This window comes from Phyllostomus discolor, chromosome 5 (genome assembly GCF_004126475.2).
Source record: "Phyllostomus discolor isolate MPI-MPIP mPhyDis1 chromosome 5, mPhyDis1.pri.v3, whole genome shotgun sequence".
In the NCBI taxonomy this organism is placed as follows: domain Eukaryota; kingdom Metazoa; phylum Chordata; class Mammalia; order Chiroptera; family Phyllostomidae; genus Phyllostomus; species Phyllostomus discolor.
This window is the reverse complement of record NC_040907.2, coordinates 154737235-154765171: the sequence shown is the minus strand read 5'-3', so window position 1 is coordinate 154765171 and position 27937 is coordinate 154737235. Positions and strand designations below refer to the sequence as shown.

The 27937-nt window shown below is 45.9% G+C and overlaps 1 protein-coding gene and 1 long non-coding RNA gene across 2 annotated transcripts in view; one reads left to right on the top strand and one right to left on the bottom strand.

Moving 5' to 3' along the window:
* The window catches only part of ARL3 (ADP ribosylation factor like GTPase 3), a 34370-nt gene extending 6782 nt beyond the window's left edge, over nt 1–27588 (top strand). The window contains exons 2-6 of the mRNA XM_028512988.2: nt 123–266; nt 3932–4048; nt 13955–14005; nt 15581–15766; nt 24423–27588. Coding sequence (XP_028368789.1) covers nt 123–266; nt 3932–4048; nt 13955–14005; nt 15581–15766; nt 24423–24470 — 546 coding nt within the window. The 3' untranslated portion in view covers nt 24471–27588. The remainder of the gene's footprint in view (nt 1–122; nt 267–3931; nt 4049–13954; nt 14006–15580; nt 15767–24422) is intronic.
* Nucleotides 135–14421, bottom strand: LOC118500894. Its single transcript, XR_004903478.1, has 2 exons — nt 14281–14421; nt 135–291 (listed from the first exon to the last, which is right to left on the bottom strand). It is a non-coding gene; the product is annotated as an uncharacterized LOC118500894 (long non-coding RNA).
* Nucleotides 27589–27937: the final 349 nt, after the last annotated feature.

Below are 27937 nucleotides of genomic sequence, written 5' to 3'. Positions count from 1 at the left end.
CGTTAAAGTAGAAAAGAATAACAGTTGTGCCCAACCAAGAATTTTTTCAAGGAGAAGAGACTGATATTCAGTAATAATCAATGTTAGTGCCCCCAAAGTAATCTTTCTTGTGGTTGTTCAAGGGCTTACTCTCAATTCTGCGTAAATTGAAAAGCGCACCAGACCAGGAGGTGAGACTCCTTCTCCTGGGCTTGGACAATGCTGGCAAGACCACCCTTCTGAAGCAGCTCGCATCTGAAGACATCAGCCACATCACGCCGACACAGGTGAGCACTGCCTCGGCCCCAGGTGCTTGTGGGACATGTGGAAATGATAACAGCAACACGAAACACAAAGTGAGAAATACGGTTTTGTCCACGTCTAAGTTTTGTTACTGAGAAAAGTCTGTACTGTTTAAAAGCAATCTTAAGATTCATTAAACATTTCAAGAGATTCCAGTCATATGAGATACTTAGACTAGTCGAGTACATACAGACAGAGACGGTGAGGGTAGGTACTGTTTAGTGGGCTCGGCGTCAGTGTTGCGAGATGGAAAAGTTCTGCGGAGGACAGTGATGGCTGCACAACAGTGTGACTGTGCTTGACGCCACTGAACTGCGTGGTTAAAATGGTAAATTTTATTTTATGTATATTTTATAACTTTTAAAATAAATAATTCAAATAAATATGTATGAATACCTATGGCAAGGCAAGCAGTTCCCTCCGAGCTAAGTGATTGCTGTTTTAAATTTTGTTGTTGATTGATTGATTTTAGAGAGAGAAACATCAATTGTTGTTCCACTTATTTTTACATTCACTGGTTGATTCTTGTGTGTGCCCTGAGCCAGGATCCTATCCGCACCATCAGTATGTGGGGACTACACTCTAACCAACTGAGCTACCCCACCAGGGCCTACGTGGTTCCTTTTTGAAAATAGCCTTATCACCCTGACTGGTGTGGCCCAGTGGGTTGGGCATCGTCCTACAAAGTGCAGGGTCGCTGGTTTGATTCCCCGTCAGGGCACATGCCTGTGTTGAGGGCCACGTCCCCTGTTGGGGTGTGTGTGAGAGGAGGTTGATGGGTTTTTCTCTCCCTCTCTTTCTCCCTCCATTCCCCTTTCTCTAAGAATAAATAAATTAAATATTTTTTTAAAATAGCTTTATCTTCTCTGATTATGAAATTATTTCATGTAGAAAACACAGAGAAAGTACAAAGGAGAAAACCAAAGAGTGCTGTGAGAAAAGCCACTGTTAATATTTTAGTGTATATTTTTCAGACTTAATAAATACAAATATATATATCAATTTTTAAAATAAAAAACCAACTACCTATATTTTTAATCCAGCTTCATCAACGCTACTCTTTCCTAAGGCTAAGCAAGAAAACACAAGGGCAAGGCAGTGGTGGTGCTGGTGGTGCTCGCTGTCTGGAAGTTGAAAGACAGGTCCCGGTGGGAAGAACTCTAGTCTGCTCCTTTAGACCTCCTTCCCTGTAGGAAATTCTGAGAAAGCTCGACCTTCGGCCAAGCCTTTGGGTTTTGTAAGGAGGGAGAGTCCTGTTAGGCTTAGTCACTTGAAAGTGTTTGACCAGTAGAGGTTTTAGCAAACCCAGGGTTACTTAGCATTTTCTGTCGCCACAGTGTGATAAGAGCTTCGGTGGGGTTTGAGTGGCTCTGCTGGTGTGTGTACTTCATGGCCTGCAAGTCTTACAGACCCAATACTCTTTGCAGAAAAATGAGCAATTTTACAACTTCTGAACGAATCTAATGTATAGCCTAAGGAGGAGCGTATTACAGTAGGCTAGCCCAGAAGGGCTGAAACTCAGATAAGTTCAGATAACTTCATCTAAGTGTGTGAGGGTTTCTGCCAGAAAAAGAAGGGCTAACTTTTTTGGGGGGGCGGGGGGTGATTTGTACATCTCCAGAACACCACTAAAATAGGACTTCCATGCCGCAAACATGGAAATGAACTCAAAGTTATGGACCCAGAGTTCCAATTCTAGCTTCCTAGCTTTGTTTGATGTGTTGTAGGTGGTTCTTATAATACAGGGTAGAGCAGAAGTAGGTGGTTTACGGTTGTTCTTGTGGACAATAGTACAAGAATAAACTATTTTGTGTACTCACAACTGTAAACCTACTTTTGCCCCACCCAGTACTATGTCAAGACTTCATATTTACTTTTTAAAAACAAACTTTTGGTGTGTTTTTGTTTGTATATTAGAAAAAGTAATAGATGCTCATTATAGTAAACTTAGAAAGCATTAAAAAGTAAAATTGAGAAACTGAAAATCACCTATAATGTCCATTCATACATAACCACTATTAACATTTAGTTATATACCCATTAACTTTTTTCTATGCATATATATGAGGGGCATATTTAAAATAAATTAAAAAGGCTTATGGTAAATATGCTGTTTATGTTGAACATCTTTATATGTTGTTATAAATACTAATGCAATACATCTCTCTAAATGTTTATATCTACTCATTATTTCCTTAGAGTATTTCTTAGTAGATTGGGTCTGATGACTTAGTAGAACTTGAAGGCAGTTGGTACATATGGTTGAATTCCAGGATTAACTCTTATTTATCCCTGCTTCATTTCAGAAGGATTTGATGTTACCAGTCTTGACAATTACTATTGTAGTTATGTATAGAATTTTTAAGCTCACAAAAGTGGTTCTGCCAATGAGTCAGAATGAAGTAGCCTTTTACAATAAGCCTAAGTCACTTCCCTTTACAACTCTTAAACTTCTAATTTATTTAGTCATTGGCGCTTTAGAGGCGTTGCGGTCAGCATCGCCCGCAGTCCCTCTCCAGGGACTGTTTGTGTATCCTCAGGGGAAGTCCGGGCGGCAGTGTTCCTGCACCATCGCACCAGTCCTCTCCCGTCTGTGCTGGGCAGCAGTGTTGGCGAGCTGCTGGAGGAAGCCGTGCTCCTGGAGGCGCCCCCAACGCACTCACCTCCAGTTATTCTGGGGGAAACGGGCTGCTGTGGAGCACACTGTGGATTGGGTTTTTCAAATCCTGATTTCACTATTATCATTTTTGCAGGAATATTTTTTTTTATTCTTGCTCATGAAATGCCTTCTCTCGGAACCCCAGCGTTCTTGTTAATTTCTCTGCTCACTAACTCCCAGCTCCCAGCTCTGCCTGCGTCTGATCTGCTCACCTTCCACAGGGTTCCACCTCTAGCGACAGTCCTGAAAATGAGTCCTCTCCTTTCAGGTTCATCGGAAATACTGACTAAAGAACAGCTGCCAACGGCTGCTTGCTTGCTTGCTTGCTTGCTTGTTTGTTTTCGTCACTGCCTGTAATTGAGGGCTCCACTTCAGAGTTCGAACACGTTCCAGCAGGCCCCACCTTCCTCACGGGGCCCCTAATCCGGTCATTCCCCAGCCTCCCTCACAGCGTCCTGAAATCAGCGCCTTCCTTTTCCTGAGTAATCCACGTGAGGACATTCCTGTATTAACTGTGAACCACTCCTAAAGAATCCAGTCTTCCAGATCGTAGCTTTTGCCTTTGGTCTGTTCTGTTGAGGTTTCAGATCCAGCTTTGGTTGTTTTGTCAGTTACATGTAGTGTCCTGTTAAATGTCTCCATCCTGAGGACTCATCTGGGGTGTGGTCTGTGCTTCCAGAACTATTCTCTCACCAAGTTGTCCTCAGCAGGTGTGTGTGTGTGTGTGTGTGTGTGTGTGTGTACTCGTTATGGAAAGCACATCGTGGTAGCCATGATATTATAACCCTGACTCCACCACCTGAATGAAATATGCACGTGTAAACACAGCTCTCTCTTCCCTATCATACAAACTGTTTTCAGTATTACCAGTGTCACATCTGGAAGAGCACCTCAGAATTCATAAATAACATAGCTGTCAAATATAACTTCATCTAAATTATGATCCTGAAGCTTAATAAAACTTGGTGTTTTTGCCTTTCTCTGTTGCAGGGTTTTAACATCAAAAGTGTGCAATCACAAGGTTTTAAACTGAACGTATGGGACATTGGCGGGCAGAGGAAAATCAGACCATACTGGAGGAATTATTTTGAAAACACTGATATTCTTGTAAGTACTCCTTTTGATGTGTTAATTCGCAGTCTTTTCTGCCACGTTAGGAACATGAACACTGTAATGAGCCTTCTTGTCAATAATCCCATTGCCGTAACATTAGTCACCATAAATTTAGGGCTAGCAGAAGGCTCCAGACCGTGAGGGAGAAACCTCTTTGTATAACTTGTATAATGTTTTGCTGTTGCTCAGTAACAATGCTGTGCCCACACCCACCACGGCAAATAAAGTATTTATTGATTACCGTAGTGATTTGAACAGCAGAAGGGAAGTCAGAAGATTGTGCCACTAACTTTGTTGTTTTTTTTAAGATTTTATTTATTTATTTTTAGGGAGGGAAGAGAGGGAGGGAGGGAGGGGGAGAGAGAGAGAGAGAGAGAGAAACAGAGAGAGAGAGAAACATCAATGTGCGGTTGCTGGGGGTTATGGCCTGCAACCCAGGAATGTACCCTGGCTGGGAATCGAACCTGGGACACTTTGGTTCGCAGCCCGCGCTGAATCCACTGAGCTACACCAGCCAGGGCAAACTTTGTCATTTTAACAAATCAAGTGTATCCCACCCTGAGCAATGGAAGTAGAGCGAGCCCTGGAAACAGTGACCCATAAGGAATGCTTGAAAGACCTGACGATGTCCTTCCTGGGAGAGAAAACACTTGTAACTGTCTTCAGTTGCTTTGAGAACTGTTTTAAGTCAGAGAGATTAGCTGCAGTATAAATATTTCTAAAGCAGTAGGCAAGGAGCAGTTTGGTGAGTATTAGGTGGTAGAGATGAACTCAAAATAAGGAAGAAGTTCCCTATAATTGTAACTGTCCAGAGTTAGGAGTTGCTGCCTCATGCGTTGGGGATTCCCTGGCTGAGGTGGCCTTTGTTCAGGAAGACACTGGAACATTAGCTCCCAGCTCCCTGTCACGTTCTCCAGAGCTGCTGTTTCAGAATCCTTAGAGATTTCACTGTCCAGATACATGATTTCTCCAGTACCTCAGCCTTTCGTCCTTGTTCCTCCAGTGATCTTGTCACTCACCCTGTCTTAGCCCCTCACTCTCCTGCTCACACCCTAAAACTAAGGGGTCTCAGGAACTTGGATAGGAAAAAAATTGCATTATTATTTTCACTGACTTTGAGCTGGAAGTTTGCACTTATTTCAGTTGTGACCATAGATGATGAACTGCACTGTCAGCCACACCTTTGTCTTCCTTACCTGCAGGGATCATCCTGCCTCTCAAATAACTTCATCCTGCTGCTGCTGCCTACGTGCCTCTTCCCGCTGCATCGTTCCTATCAGCGTGCCCGCATCCTGTAGTTTCTCTTGTTTTAAAAACAAAAACTTGTCCCAGCGCTGTACTCCCCTCTAGATACCATCCCGTTCCTCAGCCTCTCTTTACAACAGAACTCCTTAGGGGAGTTTTCTGTACTCTCCGTCTTCCCTTCCTCCCCTCCCGGCCACGCAGAACCCTCCATGCTGGCTCGCGAGGAGTTCCACGTTGCCAAGTCCCAAGTTCAGTGCTCAGTGCTCATCTTACTTGACCTGTCAGCACATGTAACAAAGTTGGGATGCCGTCCTCGAAGCATTGTCTTTCCTCGGCTTCAAGGATTCCATTGTCTCGGTTTTCCTCCCATCTCACTGGCTCCTCCTCCTCCGTCTCCATTGCTGTAGTTTTCCTCATGACTTCCACAGGTTGGCCGGAGCACCCTCACGGTTCAGGCCTGTGCTTTTCTCCCCGACGTCGCTGATTAGGTGACCACCTCCAGTTCCAGGTGTTAATGACCTCCTGCATGATGGTAAATCCAAAAATGTTAGCTCCAGCCTGGAACTCAGTCTCATGTAGCCAGTTGCCTATTTGACATCTCCACTTCAGTGGCTGATAAGTCCCTTCACCCTCAACATGTCCAAAACCAAATTTGTGTCTTCATCCACCCCTGCCCGAAACCTCTCCTCCTACCGTCTTCTCAGTAAATGACAGGTCTCTTCACCTGAAAGCACTGGAGTCTTCCTTGGCTCCTTTTCCTCTCCCTCCCTTCCTGGGATCCACCAGTCAAGCCCATCAGTCCCACCTTCGGAGTATTGCCGGCAGCCGACTTCTTCCCACCCGCGCTGCTCCTGCGCACTGATCGTTGTGGTGGCACCCTGACTGGTCTCTTACTGTCGCCTCACCCCCGGAAGACACTTCTCAACACTGTAGCTGTCATGACCCTCTTAAGGCATACGCTTTTCCATCTCGGAGTGAAAGCCAAGGCTCTTCCAGAGGCCTCCAAGGCCCCCTACCTTCTGGCTTTTCTTATCCGTCTGACTCATCTTCCCCTTCCCAACTCAGCACTTCCCAACACACGGGCTTCCTTGCTGAGTCCCCAGAACTCTAGCGTGCTCCCACCTGGGGGCCTTTGTCATCCCGTGCTAGAATTCTGTTTCCTTAGACATCCTCATGCCCATTCCTTCACCTCCTTCAAGTTTTTGCTCACGTGTCACCTCACCAGGAGACCTTCTCTGATTACTATATTTAAAATTGTAACACCCCCCCTATGATTACTATATTTAAAATTGTGACCCTCTCGCACTGCGGTTTGTCTCTGCTCTTTTTCTCCCTGTACCAGATTTATTAGTACCTGTCATCTCAAACATGTTTATTTATTGCCTTCTCCCCCACTGGAATGTGAGCATTCTTTGTCAAGAAAGCAAAGTGCTGAGAAAAGCACCTAACAGATGAAATGGATAATTGTTATAGATGGATTCTGACATTAGGTAGGATGTGGAGTTCATAACTTTTAAATTCCTTTCCAACTCTGAGATTCTGTGATTGTGCATCATTATGGCCAAGTCTGGGGATTGTTAATTCCTTCTATAAAATGAGATCAGCCCCGGCTGGTGTGGCTCAGTAGACCGAGTGCCGGCCCGAGAACCAAAGGGTTGCCTGTTCAATTCCCAGTCAGGGATAACCAATCAGTGTTTCTCTCCCTCTCTTTCTCCTTCCTCTCTCTCAGAAAATAAATAAATAAAATCTTTAAAAACATAAAAACAAATTCCATTTTAAAAAATGAGTAGAGCAGCCCAGCTGGTGTAGCTCAGTGGATTCAGCTGTGGCCTGCAACCCAAAAGGTCGCCAGTTCAATTCCCTGTCAGGACACATGCCCGGGTTGTGGGCCAGGCCCCCAGTTGGGGGTATGTGAGCAGCAACCAACTGAAGTCTCTCGCACATTGATGTTTCTCTCCTTCTCTTTCTTCCCCACTTCCTGTCTCTCTAAAAATAAATAAATAAAATCTAAAAAAATGAACAGGAAAATGGGTAGAGCATCTCCGTCACTGCTGGGGCTACGAGTAGTGCATTCACCTACTTGCCTTGGCCCTTAAACGGAGACTAGCACAAAAGTGTGCAAGTGTGCGATCAGCAAAGGCATTCGAGGTCCCGCGATGGGCGACACATGGGCTCATCGTGTTCCTGGCTCTCGGTGAAGCTACGTTCCACCATATTTCTGGTGCCGGATTAAAGATGGAAGAAAAAGATGAGACACACGATTCTATCCGTTTATCCATCTGTTCCACCGGTGATTCTTCCAAAACGTATTATATACGTTCTAGGAGAACAGAAAAGAAAAAAAAAGTCCCTTTAAGATAGAAAGAAATTTCTGTAATCTCAAATAATTTGTCTCTTCTTGAAATATAATTCTTTAATTTTAGAAGTTTTCAAAGTTAAGTAAAGGTCAAGAAAATAGTATAATGGAAGCCTAGCCATCACCAGCTTCCTTATTTTCAGTTTTGGCGATCTTTTGTTTCATCTCCCCGACCACCACTTTTTTTAAGTAGTATGTTAAGCAAATCCACACCAAATCAAATCATTATGTTTATGCCTTATACAGTGCTATTGCCAATTATATCTCAGTAAAATTGGGAATGGAGCTTTAAATCCTCTTTTGCTTTTTGAGTCAAGAGGTAAGAAAAAGCAGGTGGTTGAGAGAAATAACAGTTTTCTCTGTTCATCTTGCAGATTAAAGCACTTGAAAAGAAATACTCAGCCCTGGCTGGTGTGGCTCAGTGGACTGAGCACCGGCCTACAAACCAAAGGGTCAGTTCCCAGTCAGGGCACAGGCCTGGATTGCAAGCCAGGTCCCCAGTAGGGGGCGTGTGAGAGGCAACCACACACTGATGTTCCTCTCCCTCTCTTTCTCCCTCCTTTCCCTCTCTCTGAAAATAAGTAAATAAAGTCTTTAAAAAAAAAAACTCAAATAAGAGCAGTTTATAAGGACGTGAATGACTCCAAGGCTCCATAAGGAGGTCTCAGAAAGTCTCTGGTCTACAGGTCACGGTAATTTTAAATCATAAGCTCCATCATATCCAGGGTAGACGGCAAGGCTGTTGTCATTTGGCCCTGGGTGCCACTCTCCTGCATAGAGTGCCCAGGAACTGGCGAGCAATCCGGCAAAGATCCCTAGATCAACCCTGCAGGAGCTTCTGCCAGCTGCATTACACTGCCCGGTACCAGACAGTGTTTTGGATTCAGTGTCGATAGTCCATGACTTTCCAGTGTGGTTTGAGGTTAAGCAAATCTTGGGGAGCAGCAGAGCCCCCAGGGTTAGATTCTAAGGCCCGGTGCCTCTAGTCCAGTTTGCCAGTTTTGTAGCACCTTGGAGTGGCAGGATTGATGGGTCATATTGGTCTGTTTGTGTAATCGTTTTCCATTGTTGGCTGTAAAGATCTATTGTACCACCTCCACAGCAGTCCTGAGGCTTGACACGTGCAGTTGCCTGGTGAAGGCTTGTCAGTTATCTCCGGGTGCAGTAAATTCTCGCTGTGAAGCGGTGAGCCAGCTCTAAACTGATCCAGCCTGCCTTCTGTTATTCTATAGCTTGTGAGCCAGTAATGGCTTTTATATTTTTCAATGGTTGAAAACAATCAAAAGAAGAGTAAGATTTCATCACATGAACATGAAATGAAACTCACATTTCAGTTTCCATAAATAAAGTTCTGTTGTAAGAAGCCACATCCACTTGTTTACGTACAAGGGTGGACAAAAGTAGGTTTACAGTGGCAATACAAATAAGTAATGTAGTAATTAATAAATAATGATACAAGTGTAAACTCGGTTTTGCATACTCACAACTGTAAACCTACTTTTGCCCATCCCAGTTTTTTTTTTTCAAATGGTAGCTTGCTTTTAAAAAAAAATTAAATTTTTCTTACATATTTTGTCCACCCTGTATTTTATGGTTGCTTTCACATTGCGACAGCAAAGTTTCAATGGTTGTGAAAGAGCTTGTGTGAGCCACAAAACCAAAAATATTTACTATCTGAACCTTTACAGGAGAAGATTTCTGTAGAGCATTAAACAGCTCTCTAGGAGTTTGAAAGAGTCAGGGCAGCTGCTAAAAGTTCCCGAGTTATTCCCAGGGAAGATGACCCTGAGGACACCTGGGGGAAGTGACTGAGAACTAAGACCTGAGGGACAGTAGAGAGGAGGGGACAGGGTCTCTTCCATCTTTTAGGCCAGGAAATAACAGCCTTTTGATAAAAATACATCATTTTTTTCAAGGTATATTCATACCATTACTAAGCCCCATATACATTATTATTACCAGTTTTGTGTTTAAGCGCAACATAATTTAAACAAAGTAACTTTGTCATCATTCCCACACTCAAAGTGCAAGACACCAAGTGAGCTCGCAGACAGCTGCTCCATGCAGCCTTTCCACAGTGTCCCTCGCCCTGGAGTGGCCAGGCTACTGGGCACGTAATTGAAAACCACACGTTGTCCAGAAATCTCATGTGTTAGTTTCAACCTCCCTTTAGACTTTCACCCAACATTTGTTTAAAAAGCCACGCATTTTAGTGTCATCGCTTGTCTCTGCCTGTCCCTCTGGTGGAGAAATACATGGGAGCAATAAAATGGCCAAAAGGTGGCAGCAGGAGGGAGGAGGACCAGCAGCAGGAGAAACAAAGAGCCCTCCCTTCACGCGCCGCACAGACAGTCCCTGGGAAATCGGGTAATCCCGAGCAGGCTGAACTTGCGTCAGAAAAAAAAAACCTTTTTCTTCTGGTCTTCCCCCACCCCGCAACCGAAGAACGATTTCAAAGCAATTGCCAAGGAAGGCATGGATTGGCTTTGTTTAAAGTATCATTCCCAGTACCATGAACAACTTTATTTTAGAATAGGTTTATGAAACTTGATGGTTGAAGGTCCATAATGTTTTAAAGTCAATCAGAAGCACTATAGATATTTCACTTTATCTCATATTTTCTGACTATTTTTATTGGTTATTCATTTATGAATCTTGATTTTTTTGAAGGTCCATAATGTTTTGAGATCAATCAGAAGCACTGTGTTTTACTTCATCTGATACTTTGAGTATTTTTTATTCATTATTTATTTAGTTCTGGATTTAAAAAAATTATGATTAGATTAACAGCTATATTATTAAAAAAAAAAAAAAAGACAAGGCTATCCTTATCTTTATCTGTTGACCAGAATTAAACAGATACTGGCCAGCCTGGGTCAGTTGGGTGGAGGTGGGGGGAGCCACCCAGAGAAGTTCACGTCACTGCAGAAGCGCTCACTGGCGTGTCAGCAGACGACCTGGTGCTCGTGGCTCTTTCGTTCGGCCCCAGATCCGTGGGGCAGTTATTTCATAGGCTTCTTCCCGGAATTATTGTGTAGTTTTATAAAAAATATGCTAAATGATAGAAAGAATATAGTTTAGGAAAACCTTCCTTTTGAATATTTTAATGGAAGTATTCCCGTGAAATTTTATGTCTGAGCAGTAATTAGCAAGTAATGTGGCAAGTAATTACAAATAAAGTTAAAACTTTCTTCTCATTGATCTTCAGCCACTGGATTCTCTGGTATCATCTCTCTTGTCATTAAAACCTTCCCGTTCCTTATTGTCCTCTCCCAACTGTTTTCCATCACATCAAATACCGATTTCTTAATGGCGTGTCTGTGTTTTCAGCCTTGTCTCAGCCTCTTCTTTTCCACCCTAAACTAGTTACTCATGGCCTTTGCTTGCTAGCACATTTTTTCCTGCTTTGTAATTCCTTTCTTACCCAGGGACCTGCACGCTGCCTCCGGGAAGCCCTCTGAGCCCAAACACCCTCCCGTGATCACCTGACCCTCTTCGCTCCCTCACATTTTGGTCCATTGCTGCCTGCAGATAATCCTATTCCACTGTGGACGCTCAGATAATTCTCACTAGGTCTTTTATATTGAGGGTCACTTTCCCATTACATTTCTTTCTGTATCTGTGTTTACACCATTTCTCCTACTTGAAAAATGTGAGCCTCACTGGGGGAAAACAGTGGAATTTTGGGTGTCTGTGCTGTGCAGAGCCCATTAATGCATTTACTGACATTGGGTCCAGAGTAACATTAACAACAATAGTAATAAGGCTGCAAAAGAGTAAAATACTGAGACCAAACACATCCATCCTTCTTCCTTTATGATTCTCCATGGAAGACACAGGTAGAAACAGGATATTCTTCAGAGGAAAAGCTGAACTTGGTTCCTGGTATATTTAGCACTGGTGATTGATTCTAAATGAAAGTGCATTAAGCAAAGGAATTTTAATTGTTTTCTTTCAAAAGAAAACAAGTTTTCAAGTAGCACAGAATTTGACCTGCACACGGAAATGTCTACGTGCATTATAGTATATCAGTTTATGTCATTTAAGGCATGTAAAGTGAGAGTTGATTGCTTTTTATTGTTTTTAAATGAATACAGCAGGTCCTCGAATAATGTCATTTTGTTCACATTGTTTGATTGTAACATTGATGAGATGTTGTAGGAACTTAACTCATGTCAATTAGCCTGTGGTAAAACTGGTTTTGTTATTTGTAGTTTCGCTTAAAGTTGCAGAATCTATAAATGACATTAAATGAGGACTCATTGTATGCTCTTTTAAAAGGGCATTTTCAGGCCCTGGCCAGGTAGCTCAGTTGGTTAGAGCATCATCCCAATACGCCAAGGTTGCAGGTTTGATCCCCAGTCAGGGCACGTACAAGAATCAACCCATGAGCAAGAACAAGTATAAAGGACATGTGGACAATAACAAGGGGGGGATGGAAACAGGAGGGAGATGGGGAGGGCTGGGGGGGTAGGGTGGGGGTAAAAGGCAGAAAACTGTACTTGAACAACAATTAAAATTTTTAAAACAAGTTGAAAAATAAATAAAAATAAACTTAAACTAATACAAAAAAAAGAATCAACCCATGAATGTATAAATAAGCGGAAAAGGGGTGTTTTCATTGTACCATTAATTTAAGAACAGTTCTAAATTTTTTAAAGGAGGTTAGAAAATTTGATAATTTTTAAGATTAGCAACTGGGAACATATTTAATATATCATTTAATTTTTAAAACTACTACAAAATTATATCTGATTTTCTTTTTAAAATTTCATATGAAGAATTAAAAGAGAGCTTTCATAAGAAATTAATATGTTTGGGCTCTGTAACTATAGGTGGCTTTCTTTTTTGGTCTTCCTATTTTCTTTATAGCTATAGGATGTTGTTTGTGCAACAAATAAAATTCAGTGAGCCCTGGCCCCATAGCTCCATTGGTTAGAGTGTAGTCTCAAAACTCCAAGTTGCAGGTTCTATCCCAGGTCAGGGCAGATACAGGAAGCAATCAATGAATATATAAATAAGTGGAACAACAAATTGATGTTTGTTTCTCTCTCCCTTTCTCTATCTAAAATCAATAAAAATAAAAATTTTAAAAAATTCAGCAACAGGAGGGAAAGCTTTGGATTTATAATTTACGATGTATCTCTAGACTTCTCTTACTCTGGCAAAGACCATGCATGCCCTTGCTTATCTCCAGTACTTGCTCCTAACCTCCGAGCAGCCTGTGAGGGTAGGAATGGAGAGACCACTGGGGCTCCTGCCTCAGCGCATGAGGTCAGCGTATGGTTAATACTGCAAATGACACTTTCGGAGTAACGATGTCCAAAGACTAGGATTTGTAGATGTCTCAAAACACCGTCCATTCCAGACATCTTGGGATGCAGCATTAGCGGAGTGCTTAAGAGTGACTCTGGCCCTGGCTCAGTAGATTGAGCGCCAGCCTGCCAACAGAAAGGTCACAGGTTCAATTCCCAGTCAGAGCACATGCTGGGGTTGTGGGCCAATGTTTCTTTCCCTCTCTTTCTCCCTCCCTTCCATGCTCTCTAAGAATAAATAAACAAAATCTTAAAAAAAAAAAAAGAGTGACTCTGGAGTTTACTGTGAGGTACACTTGTGTTTGAATCCCAGTGGTTTTTTTTTTAATATTAAGATTTTATTTATTTATTTTTAGAGAAGGAAGGGAGGGAGAAAGAGAGAGAGAGAGAAACATCAATGTGCGGTTGCTGGGGGCCGTGGCCTGCAACCCAGGCATGTGCCCTGACTGGGAATCGAACCTGTGATGTTTTGGTTCGCAGCCCGCGCTCAATCCACTGAGCTGTGCCAGCCAGGGCTTGAACAACGACATGACGCCAGCCAGGGCAATGACAACGACATTGTCAGTACCTGATGTAACTGGAGCAAGTTATTTAACTTCTTTGAGCTTATGTTTATTTATGTGTAACATGGGAAAATAATGAGATCTATCTCACAGAGTTGTAACGAGGATTAATGTGCTAAATCTTGCAAGAATGTTTAGTGAATGCCCAGTAAATGAAGCTATTTTCATCCTGCTCGACTCAACTGACTTTTTATTTTGGAGCTTTGCTGGAGGGATATTGGGGCACCTCCCAGTTCATTGATTGATTGATTGATTGATTAGGTTATTTTGCATCCACAGGTGAGGTAAGAGTTACTGGCTCAATTTCTGTGTGCTGCGCACGTGTGAAATTGGCTGGCAGGATCATCCGCTCCCTCCATAGAAGGTGCCATGTCTTTCACACAGCCGCTCATTGAAGTAACCTTCTTCTCCTACATTGCAGATATACGTCATTGACAGTGCAGACAGAAAAAGATTTGAAGAGACGGGTCAGGTAAATGATTCTTCTGTTGAGCTGTTACACAAATAACTGGGTATTCATTAATCTGCCTTCTAAATGTATGAGAGAGAGAGGATTTTTTGTTTGTTTTTTGTTTTTGTTTTTTGTTCAATCTTTGCAGATTAAACAAGACAGTCATTCTGGCAAGCAGGCAGAATTACCAGTTGCCTAAAAAGAAATTAGTTCAGAATTCTTTAAACAGTTTTTTGGAGTAAAGCCTTTAGTTTTAATCAAATTGAATAAACAAGGTATAAGCAAATGGGACTTACCACCATGCCCAAGCTCTTCAGGTTCCTTCCCAGGCCACGTAGGAATGACCCTAAGGGAACAACTCACTTATTATTTCTATATATGTTTTTCAATGTCAGCTTAGTTGATCCAAGGGCAACTTTAACAAATTCAAAGGGATGGGAGGAAATGTACAAGCCAAGACTAAGCTGCTCTTGTTTCCAAGCCAAGAGATAGGTATACTTTGAACCCAAACATGGCTTCAAATGCAGAGTCCGTGTCAACACGATTACACAGGGCCGTTTGTGTGCGAAGTTGCACATAGAGAAGCAGTGGGATCGACCTCGGACTGAGCACGCTGATAAGAAGGAAGGCGTAGAGTGGGCCTCTCTGGAGAAGCACAGTTACACTTCATGGCAGAGTCCTTGGCTTGTGTCCTGAGCTACCACAGGTGGCCTTCCACATGTAGCAGTCCCCACGTTTATGTTCCTTTTTCCTGGAAATTAGTTTGAGAACTCTCCAGACTCTTGGGAGAAAACCCTGTACACCTCAATGATTTCTGGATCATCACTCCCGTGAACGAATGCTAAACATGAGCTGGAAAGGGAAGGGTGTCGGGTAACTTTCTGCCTCTTGAGCCATTCAGTCCTCTCTGACGGCCCAAGTGTCTTAAGTAGACTCAAAATGTGGATTTAATGGGGAGAGGTGGCTCCTTGAATTTAAGTAAGTATACACCCTCTCCCATACTGACTGCAGACAGGATCAACGACATTCGGTTTAGACCCCAACCAATAGCCTACAGATCAGAGACCTTGCCAGATGGACTAACACAGGTATTTTAGAATGTGAGTTTGATGAAGTATAATGCATGTGCATGTTTTGGAGACAAAGATTGATAAAATAGAATTACAACCTTTAAAGCAATTGTCATTTTTAGTTTATATTTTTTAAAAATGTGTGTATATACATATATTCATTGAAAGTGATTTGCAGATAACAACCTTCGCTAAGTTTTAAGTTTCTCACCACAACTTGTGTTCTCCCTTGAACAGTGCTTCTCAAAGTGCGCTCTGTGAATCCCTAAAGCAGAACTACTGCAGGGGAACTAGTTAAAAACGCAGATGCCTGGGCCCGTGCTCAGTCTTCCGGAAGTCAGCGTCTCTGGGGTGGGCCCAGCACTCTGCCAGGGGTGTCTTCTGCAGGCTCAGGTTTGAGAATCACTGTTCTTGAAAGTTGCTAATAGATCAGCATAACTGTTTTGTATTTTTTCTCATTAGAAGTGAATGGTTAAATGTTATAGCTTTTGTCCTTTCCTCCCCATCCATTCTCAAAATGATCCAGGAACTAGCTGAATTACTGGAGGAAGAAAAGCTAAATTGTGTTCCGGTGCTCATCTTTGCTAATAAGCAGGATTTGCTCACGGCAGCCCCCGCCTCAGAAATTGCAGAAGGACTGAACCTGCACACCATCCGAGACCGAGTCTGGCAGATCCAGTCCTGCTCAGCTCTCACAGGAGAGGGCGTTCAGGTGAGATGAGCGGGAGGCTTGGTCACGTGGCAGCATGGCAGCCAACCAAGGCAGTCTGTCTCACGGGTTGGGCTGAGCTAGGCAGGAGAGACATGAAACAGATATCCTTTGATGGTCAGAGGAACAATCCAGGATGTGAAAGGCATGAAGAGTTTAGCTCTTTTCACTGAGCAACCAACATGATATCATCAACTGTTTTAGGAAAGACAAACCACCCCACATAAGCACATACTACCCCATTAGTTAGGAGGTCGGAACACAAGACTTAGAGGATACTGCTAACTCTGGGATTCTTTGCTGATTATTGTGGGTTGTATCATATTGTGGATGCTAAATACATGTACTCCCAGAGTAGCAGCCATCAACAGGTATGCACACTAGTTACCCCATAGAAGTGTTTGCTTTTGTCTGTCGGCCATCTCCACTGTTCACAGATTCAGTGTCTGTTTCCTCTGCTTCTGTTTGCTTTCTCACTGGGAGACTTCTGCTGACTGAGCCTCACATTTTAAACCGAGGAACTATACGTAAAGGAAGAGCAGGCTCCCCTCCATTTGATATTATTTAGGGCAAAAAACAGTTGTGCATCTGAGACAACTGGGAGGCTCTGTCCTCAACGAATGATAGACAGGTTCAGCTCCGATGCGTCCTTCCAAGCAGACGCAAACCAGGTGACACCTGGAGTAGCCCTCCGGGACTACTCCGTCACTGCGAAGCCCCCAGTGTGCTCCACGCACCTCACCCTACGCCTGGTGCACCTGCCAGAGAGGTGACACGGCGCCATGCGAGTTGGGCGGGACTGCGCCAGGCTGCTGTGGGGCATTAACAGCATCTGGAGAAGTGGCATCTCCCTCGTTGCCAGATGGCATGTGTCTGCAATGGCATGACCAGTTGGCTTGTCTCGGAACTCAGAGTGTTGGGGTACGAGCCTGCCGTTCGATTCACAACCGTTGTCCTGCCGCCTCTTTCCATTTCCTTTCCAACACTCTCCTTCCCTCTCTCTGAAGACATTTGACATCAGTTTGTCTTAACACTGCCTGACTGCTTTTATTTCAAGAAAAATAGTCACATTCTAGATTTATCTCACTTGTTCCAACTGTTTGCTCCTTGGTTTTTTTCTTTTTGTTGCACAAACAACCAGGGCCTATATCTGTGCTCAGCCTTTAGACCTGAGAGCAGACCAGTCAGCATGCGACAAGCAGCCCCTCCTCGACAGTCCCCAGTACCCGCACCCCCAATGCTCTCTGTGCAGGTGTGTGGTTGGGGGGGCTCGGCCACTCCCCAGGCTGGATGCTCGAGCCCTGCAGGCCTCTCTGTGAGGTCCGGGTTCAGGGAGGGGACAGTGTTGTCTTATTTGTTTCCTTCCTTCTTTTCTTGCTTCCTTCTAAACTCTGGTTATAAAAGTAATAATATTCTCCTCGTTAATCATATAAAAGTGTATAAAGTTCAAAACTATAAAGTCCGTTCCTCTCCCCTTGATCCCACTTGACAAAGGAACTAAGTATCATTAGTAGTTTCCTTCTTCTTAAGTCTCCTCTATAAAATTATAATCTATGATTATAGATCTATTAGGTTTCAAATTAACTGCATTTTTTCAGCTTAATTTAGGCTGGTCAAACAAGCATATTACAACCCAGGATGTTTTTGAATAGGTAAAATACTCATTTTATTTAGCTTCTCACTTTTTTAAAAAAAATCAAATTTTGCTTCAGTATTTCCCTTGATTGTGCGTAAGATGGCCTTCCTGAGGCCTGAGGTTAGTATAGCACGGTTGAAGCCTTCTGGGGTTTGTACGAACCACTTCAGCGAGAGAACCCCGCCTGTCTCCATGGTTTAGAGCATACATGTAGAGAGTTGAGAGCATCTCGAGTTTGGGGGCTCTAAAGGTGGGACTAAAGAAAATAAACACATTTTGTGCGCCCACTTCTAAGGAAGTGGGAATCGGCAGCTCTGTGATCTCTTTTCCCTTGGCCAGAGTGTGGAAAGGAAGGAAAAGCAAAGCCGGAACTAACAGTGAGGTCCTCGTTCCTTCAGCCAGCCTGGGGATTGAGAAGCAGGCACTAGAGGTACCTCAGATCAGTCCGAGTTGTGGCATTCAAGTCCAGGGTGCTTCTTCCTCTTCTTCCTCCTCTTCCTCTTCTTCCTCAGAGCCCAGAGGGTGGGAGGGAGCTCTAGTCTTTGTCTTCCCAGACCCCACCCAGCCCCGTCCTATCAGGGCGAGGTCACAGGGATCCAGCTCTTGTTCTTGGCTCGTAACATCTGTAGAAGTGGTGTTCCCTTTCAGTCACAGGATCTTGACACCAAAACAGAGGCAGCGAGCTGTCAGTCACAGAGTCAGAGAGGGCTTTAAAACTTAGTCAGTTTAAATCAAGTGAGACAGCTCTGTATGCTTTGATTTTGTTGAATTTCTTAGATCAGGGACATTCAACAACCGGATTCACGGCAATTTTGTCGAGAGAGATCTAACAAAGAACTGTGAGCACAAAAAAAAAAAAAAGAAAGAGGAATGATTTTATATGGAGGAGAAATAGTTTGAAGGTCACTTAATTAGTTTAGTAGATAGTACCATGGTGTATAGAATTGGGTAGTTAAGACTGGGATTTCAAGGTTAATGAGATTAGATAATGGTTAATAGAATGATATAAATTTAGAGAATTTAACCATTATTTGAAATGAGTTATTTAATAAAAATGTTAATTAAGAAGGGAATCTGCTGTCTATTGTCCTTTAATGGTAACCTGTGGGGACTGGAGAAAGGTCGCGGAGTTTTCCGCGGAAACACTTCCTTGTGAGGCGCTGACTGACCGTCCCTCCCTCAGGTAACGCCTCCGACCTAAGCTCTTGCCCACTCAGCCAGCGTCTTGGTTCTCACTTTCACAAGAGTCAGTCACTTAGGAGGAATTGTTTTCCTGCATTGCCTAGTTCAAGTGCAGGCCTTTAATGATTCTTATTAATTAAAGTTGTGTTTCCCAAAAATGAAAGACTTCACTAGAAAAATGTCCATAAGATCACTTTCAGACATGGATACTGTATAATAATTACTAAAATTCCCTAGATTCTTATTTCGTCCTCCCTCTCTGCCCTCCCCACCCACTGCCCCGTTGAGAGCTGGTCAGTGATGGGCAAAGCTGCTAAAATGACCAGGCATTAAGTGGGTCAAGTACATCTGCCACCACAACTCTAATGATCCTGAAAGAAAAAGCATGCAAAGGGTAAAAGAATTAAAAAGATCTGGGTTTTCTGCTACAGGTTTAGGTATTCAAGGTCAGTGTCTCTGCTTGTGTTGTGTTTATGTGTCTGCGTTCAGTCAGAACGTTTGAGACCCGCCTTACACTGCCCCCAAGTGAGCGAGGCGGGGCGGCGGCTGCAGACCCGCTGGGTGGTGCGTTCCACCTTCTGGGCCCATCAGGCAGGTGCCTCGCTTCTCCGTAGCTGAGGAGCTTCAGCCGGTGCTGGAAGGTTATGGAGGTTAGTGACTCCCGGGATGGATTTCAGATTCTTGTTCTGCCGGCAAATATGTGCCGCCTTTACAAGGACAGGAAGCCCCAGCTGTTGTTCAACAGCCCCTGTTCTGGGTGTGGAACCTGACTTTTAAGGGCTTCCAGAGCATTCAAACTGGTCTTTCTTTGCCTGATTGGTGGTGACCAGGAGGCCAGCCCACTGTGTAATTAAAGCAGGTTTTCATGGGAAACTGTCCAGAGCAGAGCGCAGGTGAAGGGCCCGAGAAGCTGAAGGAGAGCGTCAATCTTGGAAACCCCGGCCAGCTGCAAGGCCCAGAGTCCGGAGGAGCAATCGGAAGAGACCCAGTTATGTCAAGTAGAGGGAGGCAAAAAGAGGAGAAACTGAAAAATGTCTGGGAGGGAGAACCTGCAGCCCCCTGTAGCCAGCCTGCCTCACAGCCACGGGGGCTACCTCCCTCTGCACCCTTGGGGCTGGGCCAGGGCTGGCGGGGGCCTCTCCTAGTGTCTAACAGCCAGCCCCGGGGCTCTCGCGTCTTCTCTCAGGGTGTCTAGCAAATAGTGAACAAAGGATCTGGCTTACATTGCTTCCACCTGCAGACCTGAATTTGAACCCCAGACCGCGGCTGTCCTTTGCTGTTGTAGTGTCAGATGTTTGAAAACCTTTTCTCTCTAAAACATCGTGTGTGCGCATGTGTGTATTTAATTAAAATTGTACTGTAATAGAATTCCCTCTCGTTGCAGAGATCAGCAGTTTCAACTTGGTCTCTAGCCTTAGTCATAACAGCGACTTGCCTACACCAGTAACTTTGCACGAGCAGAAAGTTCTCCTGGGTACTCCTCTCCACGCCCCCACCTCTTGCTCACCTTTTCCTTTCACATCTCTCCCACGTTCCCCGTCTTCCTTCTCTAAACAGGAGCAATAGTCCAGCTGATAGTAGGCTCACTCGCAGTCGGAGCCCTGGCGCGTGAGCTGGGTGTCAGAGCGTGCCTTGCCAATGAACGCTGAACGTTTGCTGGCCCGGCCTCTTGTATTTGTTCCTTTTCCTTGGTGTAGGGGACTTTTCCCTTAATATACCAACAGAACTTCGGTATTTTTAAAAATGACATTTACCACTTCTTTCTAGGCCTGGCATCGGTTATTTTTGACTCCAAGTGTACATGGAACTGCTTATCTGCAAGTCAGACCTCAGGTTTATTTTTAAATTTTCAAACCTCTCTATAGACTAAGAAAGCAAGCTCCGGGACATGCGATTTTGCTACCTCTCTGGTACAGTGCCCTTTGTCACCAGAAAAAGATATTAATAGCGAGCAATATTTTATGTATGCTGCATCCAGCTGCTCCTTGACCCTGGGGGCCCAGTGGCACAATGGTATAGGCTGCGTGGCTCAGCAAGGGCCTGAGCTCCTCCCCGTCTTAAAGCAATCACCGATGTGACAGTCACCAATGTGACAATCACCGTTGTGACGTGTGGTCCTCCTTGTGGCATTGAAACCCAGGCCTACCCAGCCATGGCTGCCACTGCTTCCTTCCCACTCATGAGCAGCGATGGGTGCGTCATAGAGTGATCAGATTAAAAGAGCACTGCCGTCAGAGCCCACTCTTCCCACAGAAACGGGCATCGTGCCTTCAACCCTGGACCACTGAGACCTGTGATGAGTAGGTTCCCACCCCCATGGTTGGGACAGCCTTATGCGTTTCCCGGTAGTCATATTAGGGGTGATGTCATGACATGGCAAAATTCGTTTCCTCTCCACGAGGCCAGATGAAGCTCAGCGTTTGAGGTCCAGTGTCTCTCTTTAGTCTCTGTTATCTAATTAAAGCCAGTCAATTTAAATTCCGTCTAGCAAGGTTGGTGGGGGGAGGCGGGGCAGGGGGAGGGAGGAAGGGGCGGGCTGCTCAGATGGTAAGATCACCATCCCCGTGACGAAGAGCAGACGTGCAGAAATTTGGTCAGACCAGTTTTTAACAATAAAGGTTCAACCATTAAACAAACCTATGAGTTCATTTCCTTCTTTGGAGGCAGAGCAGTCACCTTTCAAGTAACTGATCACCTTTTCTCAGCTGTCTGTTTTACAAAAACACAGTCTTGCTCAACTGAGGCGAGGATGATGTGGAGCACTCATTTAGACGGGAGGAGCAGAAGGCTCCACCTCTTGCTGTGATGTCTCTTAAATGTAGAGTTTTTGCTGGAGGTGGGAGCCTGTCTCAGTGCAAGGTTAATATTCCAGGGCACGCAGCGAGGTAAACACACAGCTTCCACATGCAGAGACACCTGGCAGCCCAGGAATCTTGAGCTGAGGGGCCAAAAACCGCCTCTGGCACCTTCAGAGCTGCAGCCGTCTGTGCAGGGGCTCGGCCTGGGGCTACCCCAGCCTGGCGACCCTGTTGTCAGCTGGGAGTCCTGAGGAAGAAACTCCTGGAACTGCTTCTCTCTGAGCAGGGCTCCTCCCTCCAGCACCTCCCCACATTCCCTGAGGAAAGCTCAGTGAAGAGCTGGACTGCTCAGGCTCACAGCCCACCTCTGCCACGCACTGTTCTGTGCTCCTGTGTCTTCATATGGAAACTATAGTACCTGCTTCACAGGGTTGTCACAAGGATTAATTACAAAGATACAGTCCTGGCTGGTGTGACTCAGTTGGATGTCATCCCATAGACCGAAAGGTCACAGGTTCCACTCCCAGTCAGGGCACCTACCCAGGTTGCAGGTTTGATTCCCGGTCGGGGTGTGTAGGAGACGACAACCAATCGATGTTTCTCTCTCTTTCCTTCTCTCCTCCCTCTCTCCTTCTCTCTTTAAAAGCAATGGAAAAAAATGTCCTCAGGTGATGATAAAAAAATGTTTTTAAGATAAAAATTGTTTACTGTAGGTCAGACACCCTGTTACTGTTGAAACAATTTCAAGCTAGCCTGACATGGACCCTCCCCTCAGGAATCTTGGACCACACTTATCTTTCCTTTCCCGAGGGCAACTTGGCATAGCTTGTCCCTGATGTGACTGGAGAGCTATTATCCCCATTGACTGTTGCCTCCCCTACTGCCCCACCTCCAGCTGAGGTTCTTCTCCAGGTAACTATAGGGAAAGTCCAACGCCCCACCCCCAAACACATCAGGTCAGAGCAGCCACAGGGCTTGGCCCCAGTTAAATCTCCCTTTGCTTCTCACACACCTTCTTCACGTTGCTGGAGGCAGCTGCAAGGCTCAGGGGCCGGCAGGACAGCTGGTGGGTGCTGACCTCCCAGCGCCCTCTGTTGGCAGGACTGTGGCTAGAACAGCTCTGCCACCGCAGGCCCTCCCAGACATCTGGAGGACAGGGTTCCTCAGCAGGGCTCCCCGGTTAAATCCCCTCTGCCTCCCTAACAGATACCCAGGAGAAAGCTGCCCCTCACCCTTCACATGCTGCTTCGGGTCCCTGCAGCTGAGTAAATATTTTTCCTATCTCTTTGGCTGCATTCATGTTCAGTTAGTTATATATGATAAAAGAACCCCCCTCTGTAATCAGCCATAAAACGAGGGGGAAAAACAGTATTCACACAGCGTGAGAACACTGTTCCTGATTTCCCAAAGAAGCTGATTTGATAAAATACTGCCAGTCTCTACGGAGCAGAAACGCCCAGGGTGCGCACCTTTGCTGGGGTCCGTCCGGGTTCCTGCAGCGGGGAAGTGCCACAGCAGCGCTGAGCTGTTCAGCGTGGAAGGCAAAGAGAGGCCGGTTATCGTATTCATCCCGCTTTCATTTGTAAAATTTTTTTTGTCTCCTGGCAGGTGATCATTTTTTTCCCCTGGAAACCAATTAGTTACCAAAATTAAACATGCTTCTCTTTAAATTAATCCTTTTCATAAAATGGTCTTAAAATTGGCCTCAGCTTTTTCAAGTCAGTAGCTGACCCAGTTGTAACTGGAGAGGTATTTGGAGGCCACCTTTCTCCCGTCTCAGCACTCCTCCGCCCTCGTCCTCGATGCTGCCAGGTGCCGTCCACCAGCCTCAGCACATGCCCCGAGGTCTGCTCCAGACCGGCCATCACATTCCCTGGTCCTCCTGCCCGAGTATTCTGGTGGCAAGTGGTGGAGTTTTAATCACTGCCAATTCAGGTTATGGTCAGATGGGCCAGGAGATAGGATGCCTGCTGGTTGTTTTGCAGTGAGGCATTGTTTATGGGATTAATGCTCTGAATGGCCAAGGGTGTCAGCTGATATTTATTACTCTAAGCTGGCTCAGCTGTTCAGGTTCAACTAGTCCATGGTCAGAGGAAATGCAGGGCCTTTCACGTCATGCATGCCCTGAGACATGCAGATGTGACTGGGACCTCAGTCAGCCTGTGTCACAGATGCAGGAGAGACGAATTTGTTACAGGATCCTTCTTTGATTTTGTTCAGGGCTTCCAAGGGAACTCTGCACACGCCTGAAGGTCGGAGAGACTCTAGGGAAGGGGAGAGCATTCGGGGGTGGCTCCAAAGGGGTTGAAAAGGAGGTCATCTCTGGCAGGCCTGGCATCCAGGAGAAATCATGCCACCTGCCAAGTGGCTGTAGGCATTGTGTGGTTTTTACCTCTCTTCCTCTCCAACCTTCTAAGAGAGGACACTTTCAAGGTCACTGTGCCTTTAAGGGGACCTTCTTCTCCCCAGTCCCTCTGCCTGCTAGCGCTTAAAGCTGCAAGAATCGGGCCAGGCCCTTTTAAGCCTGCCTGCAGAGCTGTATGAAGAGAAATAAATGCACATTGCCCTAGTGTGTGTCTAGTAACACACACTGCAGCTGGTTTGTTTTTCCAAAAAGAAATTTAATTTAACCCGAGTGTACACTGCCACACTGTAAACACACCAGGCAGTAGAAGGGCCTCTTACTGAATTTAATGCCCCAGCAAAGGTCAGCTTTTAGAAAAAGCCAAAAATGGCTGGAATCTTTCCTGATAGCTCCTCAATCAGGCCTTGGATCCAGGCAGATGTGTTTATTTTTTCAGAGGGAGTTCCTGAGGACCCATCTCAAGTTCAGACACTGGGCACATCCCCTCCCATCTCCCTCCTCCTCCCCAGGAGGTCACTATCCCAGGTCACCCAGGTGGGCCCCTGCAGCAAGGAAGCTCCCTGTAGCCAGTGGCTGGGGAGGGAGGAGCCCGGCCCCTACTCCCGCCCCTCCCGGGCTTAAGTGTGAGGTGCCTTCCTTACAACTAACACTGCCTTTCTCTGCTCATTTCCCTCCAAGGATGGCATGAACTGGGTCTGCAAAAATGTCATCGCAAAGAAGAAATAAAATCTGGACGAATGGAAACGCAGGAGCTTCGGGAGCTGAATTCTGTCCTGAAAAACACTAATTTGCTGCTTTCTGACCAAATGTTTTTCCATCTGTGTACAGCCACAGCTGTTTGAGGAGGGAACAACACAGTTTAAAAAGAATCCCCATTCCAGCAGTAGATTTAACTGATCTCTGAGGTTCAGTATCATTTTTCAAATAAAGGAATTATATTATTTCCTCTGCATAATTGAAATAGTATTAAATGTCTCAAAGCACATGATTAGAAAATGAGATCTTTTAAATGAGCAAGAGATTGCATTGCAGTTCAGACAATTCCAGTGGGCTTTTTTTTTTTCTTTCAAAAAGAGGAAGAAGCAGCTTATGCTGCACTCACTAATTTACTGACCTGTCCCTGACGTTCTCCCCATGGTTTTGAAAACCTGGACCGTGTCTGCTGGTGCTGGGCAGTGATTTTTACCATCGACTGAGCCAGGGCTGCATTCTGTCCGCAGGGAAGCTGCTGGGGGGAAGGGAAGGAAGAGCAGATGATTAAACCATCTTGTCATGCAGGTAGGAGACTGTATGTAATCCTCACCCTTTGGAAATGGGGGAAAAAAAAATCCTTCCTTGAAAACAAGTCACCACATAAACATACCCCATCCCCAGCCCCCCAGCCAGCCACACAGGGAAGCAAATTCTTAACGACTTTCGACTGTAATGACATCTGGAATGTAAGGAGAGGTGGGAGGTTTAATTCCAGAAAAATTACAAGGTCCTTAGAAAGCCCTCACACCGAGGGCTCAGGCTAGCGCGAACAGGCTTTCTCCAGTTCAGTGGAGCAGGGAGCAGCCAACTCTGAGATTAGCTGGCTTCTCCGTGGCAGTCCTATAGAAGAGATTTCTAAAGCTCAAAGAAGTCTGTGTTTAAATGATCACAATAGGCCGCTGCTATCAGATTTTTAAAATAAATGCAGCCGGACTATGAACCTGCCGCACTGAGCAAAGGCAGGCAGATCGATTCTGAGAGATCAATTTTTACGGTGCTGGCAACTTGGTGTGGGCCGCCTGTGGGTGGAGGTGGTTTGTTGCTGGGCAGAGCATGTGTGACCGCGGGGGCCATTCCCAGGGAAGCATGTCACCCTGGCTGCTGGTCCCCACTGCCTCTCTCCAGCAAAATGTGTCCTCTGTTGATTGATTGGAGAGGACTGGCAGGAGACTTCTCCTGCCCCGTGTTGCAAAAAGAGCTTGTTTCCCTGAGTCTTAAGAAATCCCCAGCTTCAAACATGAAAGCCGGCCAGAGCATCAGCCAGCTCCTGAATTGAACTCTGTTCTGGTGCCTGAGCTGAGGGGTTTTCAGAGAATGAATAAGAGACTGTCTCTGGGCTGGCTGGTGGGCCTCAGGAGGCCAACGGCCTTCTCACCCCGGGAGGTAGCGCTTCCCAGACCCACCCAGGCCTGTGAGCAGACCAGAGAGGCCGCTCCAGCCCCTCTGCACCCAGCTTTTCTGCACGGAGTCATGCAGGTGAGGCTGACGCAGGTCCAGCTTCAAAGGCGTTCTGGGGGGAAAGTCATCAATGCAGACACGAAAAGGCGCCCCAGGGGTGCCGTGGACAGACCTGTAAAGACTTGTAAAACAAAAGAAGGTGAGGTGGTGGTAAAACTGCTGAGCTAGCTGCTCCCTGCTGCCTCCTCTTCTGGCTGCTCTGTCTTACCCAAGTGCCGCTCTCACTCCGAACGGAGGCAAGCAGAATTACAAGAAACTGAAACCCCCACCCTGTCAGGCTGCGAATGTGGCTGGAGCACTTGAAGATGGGTTGCCCTGCAAGTGATGCCCAGGACTCGAGCCGAGGGGCAAGATGCCTGGTCTGAGACGTGTGCTTGGGAACAACGTGCTATGGAACTTTGACGCTGGCAGTGCATGGTCAGTCTGTAAAATACTTTTGTTCTCTTACCACCAACTCAGGGAACTAAGAGTCCTTAGTTGGAGAGTCCTTTCCAGGCCTTGGCTAGCCGGCAGAAATCTCTTGCCCGCCCCCCCCCCCCTCTGATAACAGCCTCTGTGAATGTTCAGATCTGCTTTTCAGCTAAGGACACAGTGACTTGGTGGATGTCACAAGCTTTCATCTGCCCTTGGAGCCCTGCTGAACCCCCAGGGGGCTCAGGGGGTAGATGAGAGAAGCCTAGAAAATGCAGACTTTGAAAGCTCCCATTTGTAAAAACAAAATGCTTCTAAAGTCCCCTTTTTTCTCCCTTGTCACACCCCCACCCCCTGTGGCCATGACCAGAAGACAGGATTTGAAGCTAGAAATGGGATACCTGGTTTCCCATCCTCCCACCCCGAGCCAGTTGGGGTGATTCCCTCTGTGCATCTGAACATGGGGCGGGTGGGGGTCGGCTGGGGGCTGGAGGGCAGGCAAGGCCTGGACAGGGGCCCGGGGCTGTGCACTCAGGCTGGTTGTGCGAAAAACTCCCTCCCTCCCCTCCTCTCGACCTCCTCCTGGATGGATCCCGGGGCCCAGTGCAGCACACCCTTTCCCCTTCACTCTCCCTTGGTTACTATGGAAACAAGGGTGTCATTGATGTGGGCTGAGCCGGGGAACATGTCGGCGCACAGCTGAAAGTCAGCGACCATGCCGGTGGGTAGAAATGTGCCGGGGTGAGAGAAGTCCGCGCTCCGGAAACTGCTGGAAGGACACAGTCCTGCCCCCTCCCTTCCTCTCTCCCGTTCTCTCTCTCCTGGCTTCTGACAGATTTCTTTATTCCCCTCTGGGCTAAAGCGGTGGCTATTTTTGTGCCATTCTCTGCCCCACCCTCACTGTCGGCCGCTCCTTATCCGGGCCTGGCCTGGAGGGTGACACGGTGTCACCCTCTCCAGGACTTGTCCCTTAATTCCCGTCAGAGTTTGCTTTGATTTCTCCTTCCTTCTCAGGGGCCAGTTCTTACTTCCTTTTATTTTTAGCTCTGCACTCTGTGTGGTTTCAGGGTTCAGTCTGATCCATCGAAAGTTCTTTTTTTCCCTAGTCCCTTTTGAAAACGATAATCAAAGAAATGGACGTGGTATTTGGTCATGTGGAAAATTCAATGTATAATTTAGATGTCTGTCAAAACTCCGACAAATAAAACTTAGCCGAAATGAAGGCAGCCTGGCATGTGTTGTGTTCTTTGCTGAAGCTCGGAGAGGCCCCGAAATCTGTTTGTTATTTCAGAGGTTAGCGTTCCTCAAGGTGCTTTTTATCCCCCCAGAAGGATATAATGCTAACCTCACCCATAACAAAAATAAAAAGAACCTTTCGTAAGCTCCTCCTCCACACCAGACACGTCGCACACATCACGGGCAGCGCCGGCCCTACTTCACACTTGGGGACACAGAGGCCCTGGCCTGGGTTGGGGGTTCACCCAAGATCACACAGCCGTTAGTGCAGGAGGGGCCTGGAGCCTGGGTCTGAAAGCGACAGCCAGCGGCCACCTCTGGGGGAGGAAGACAGT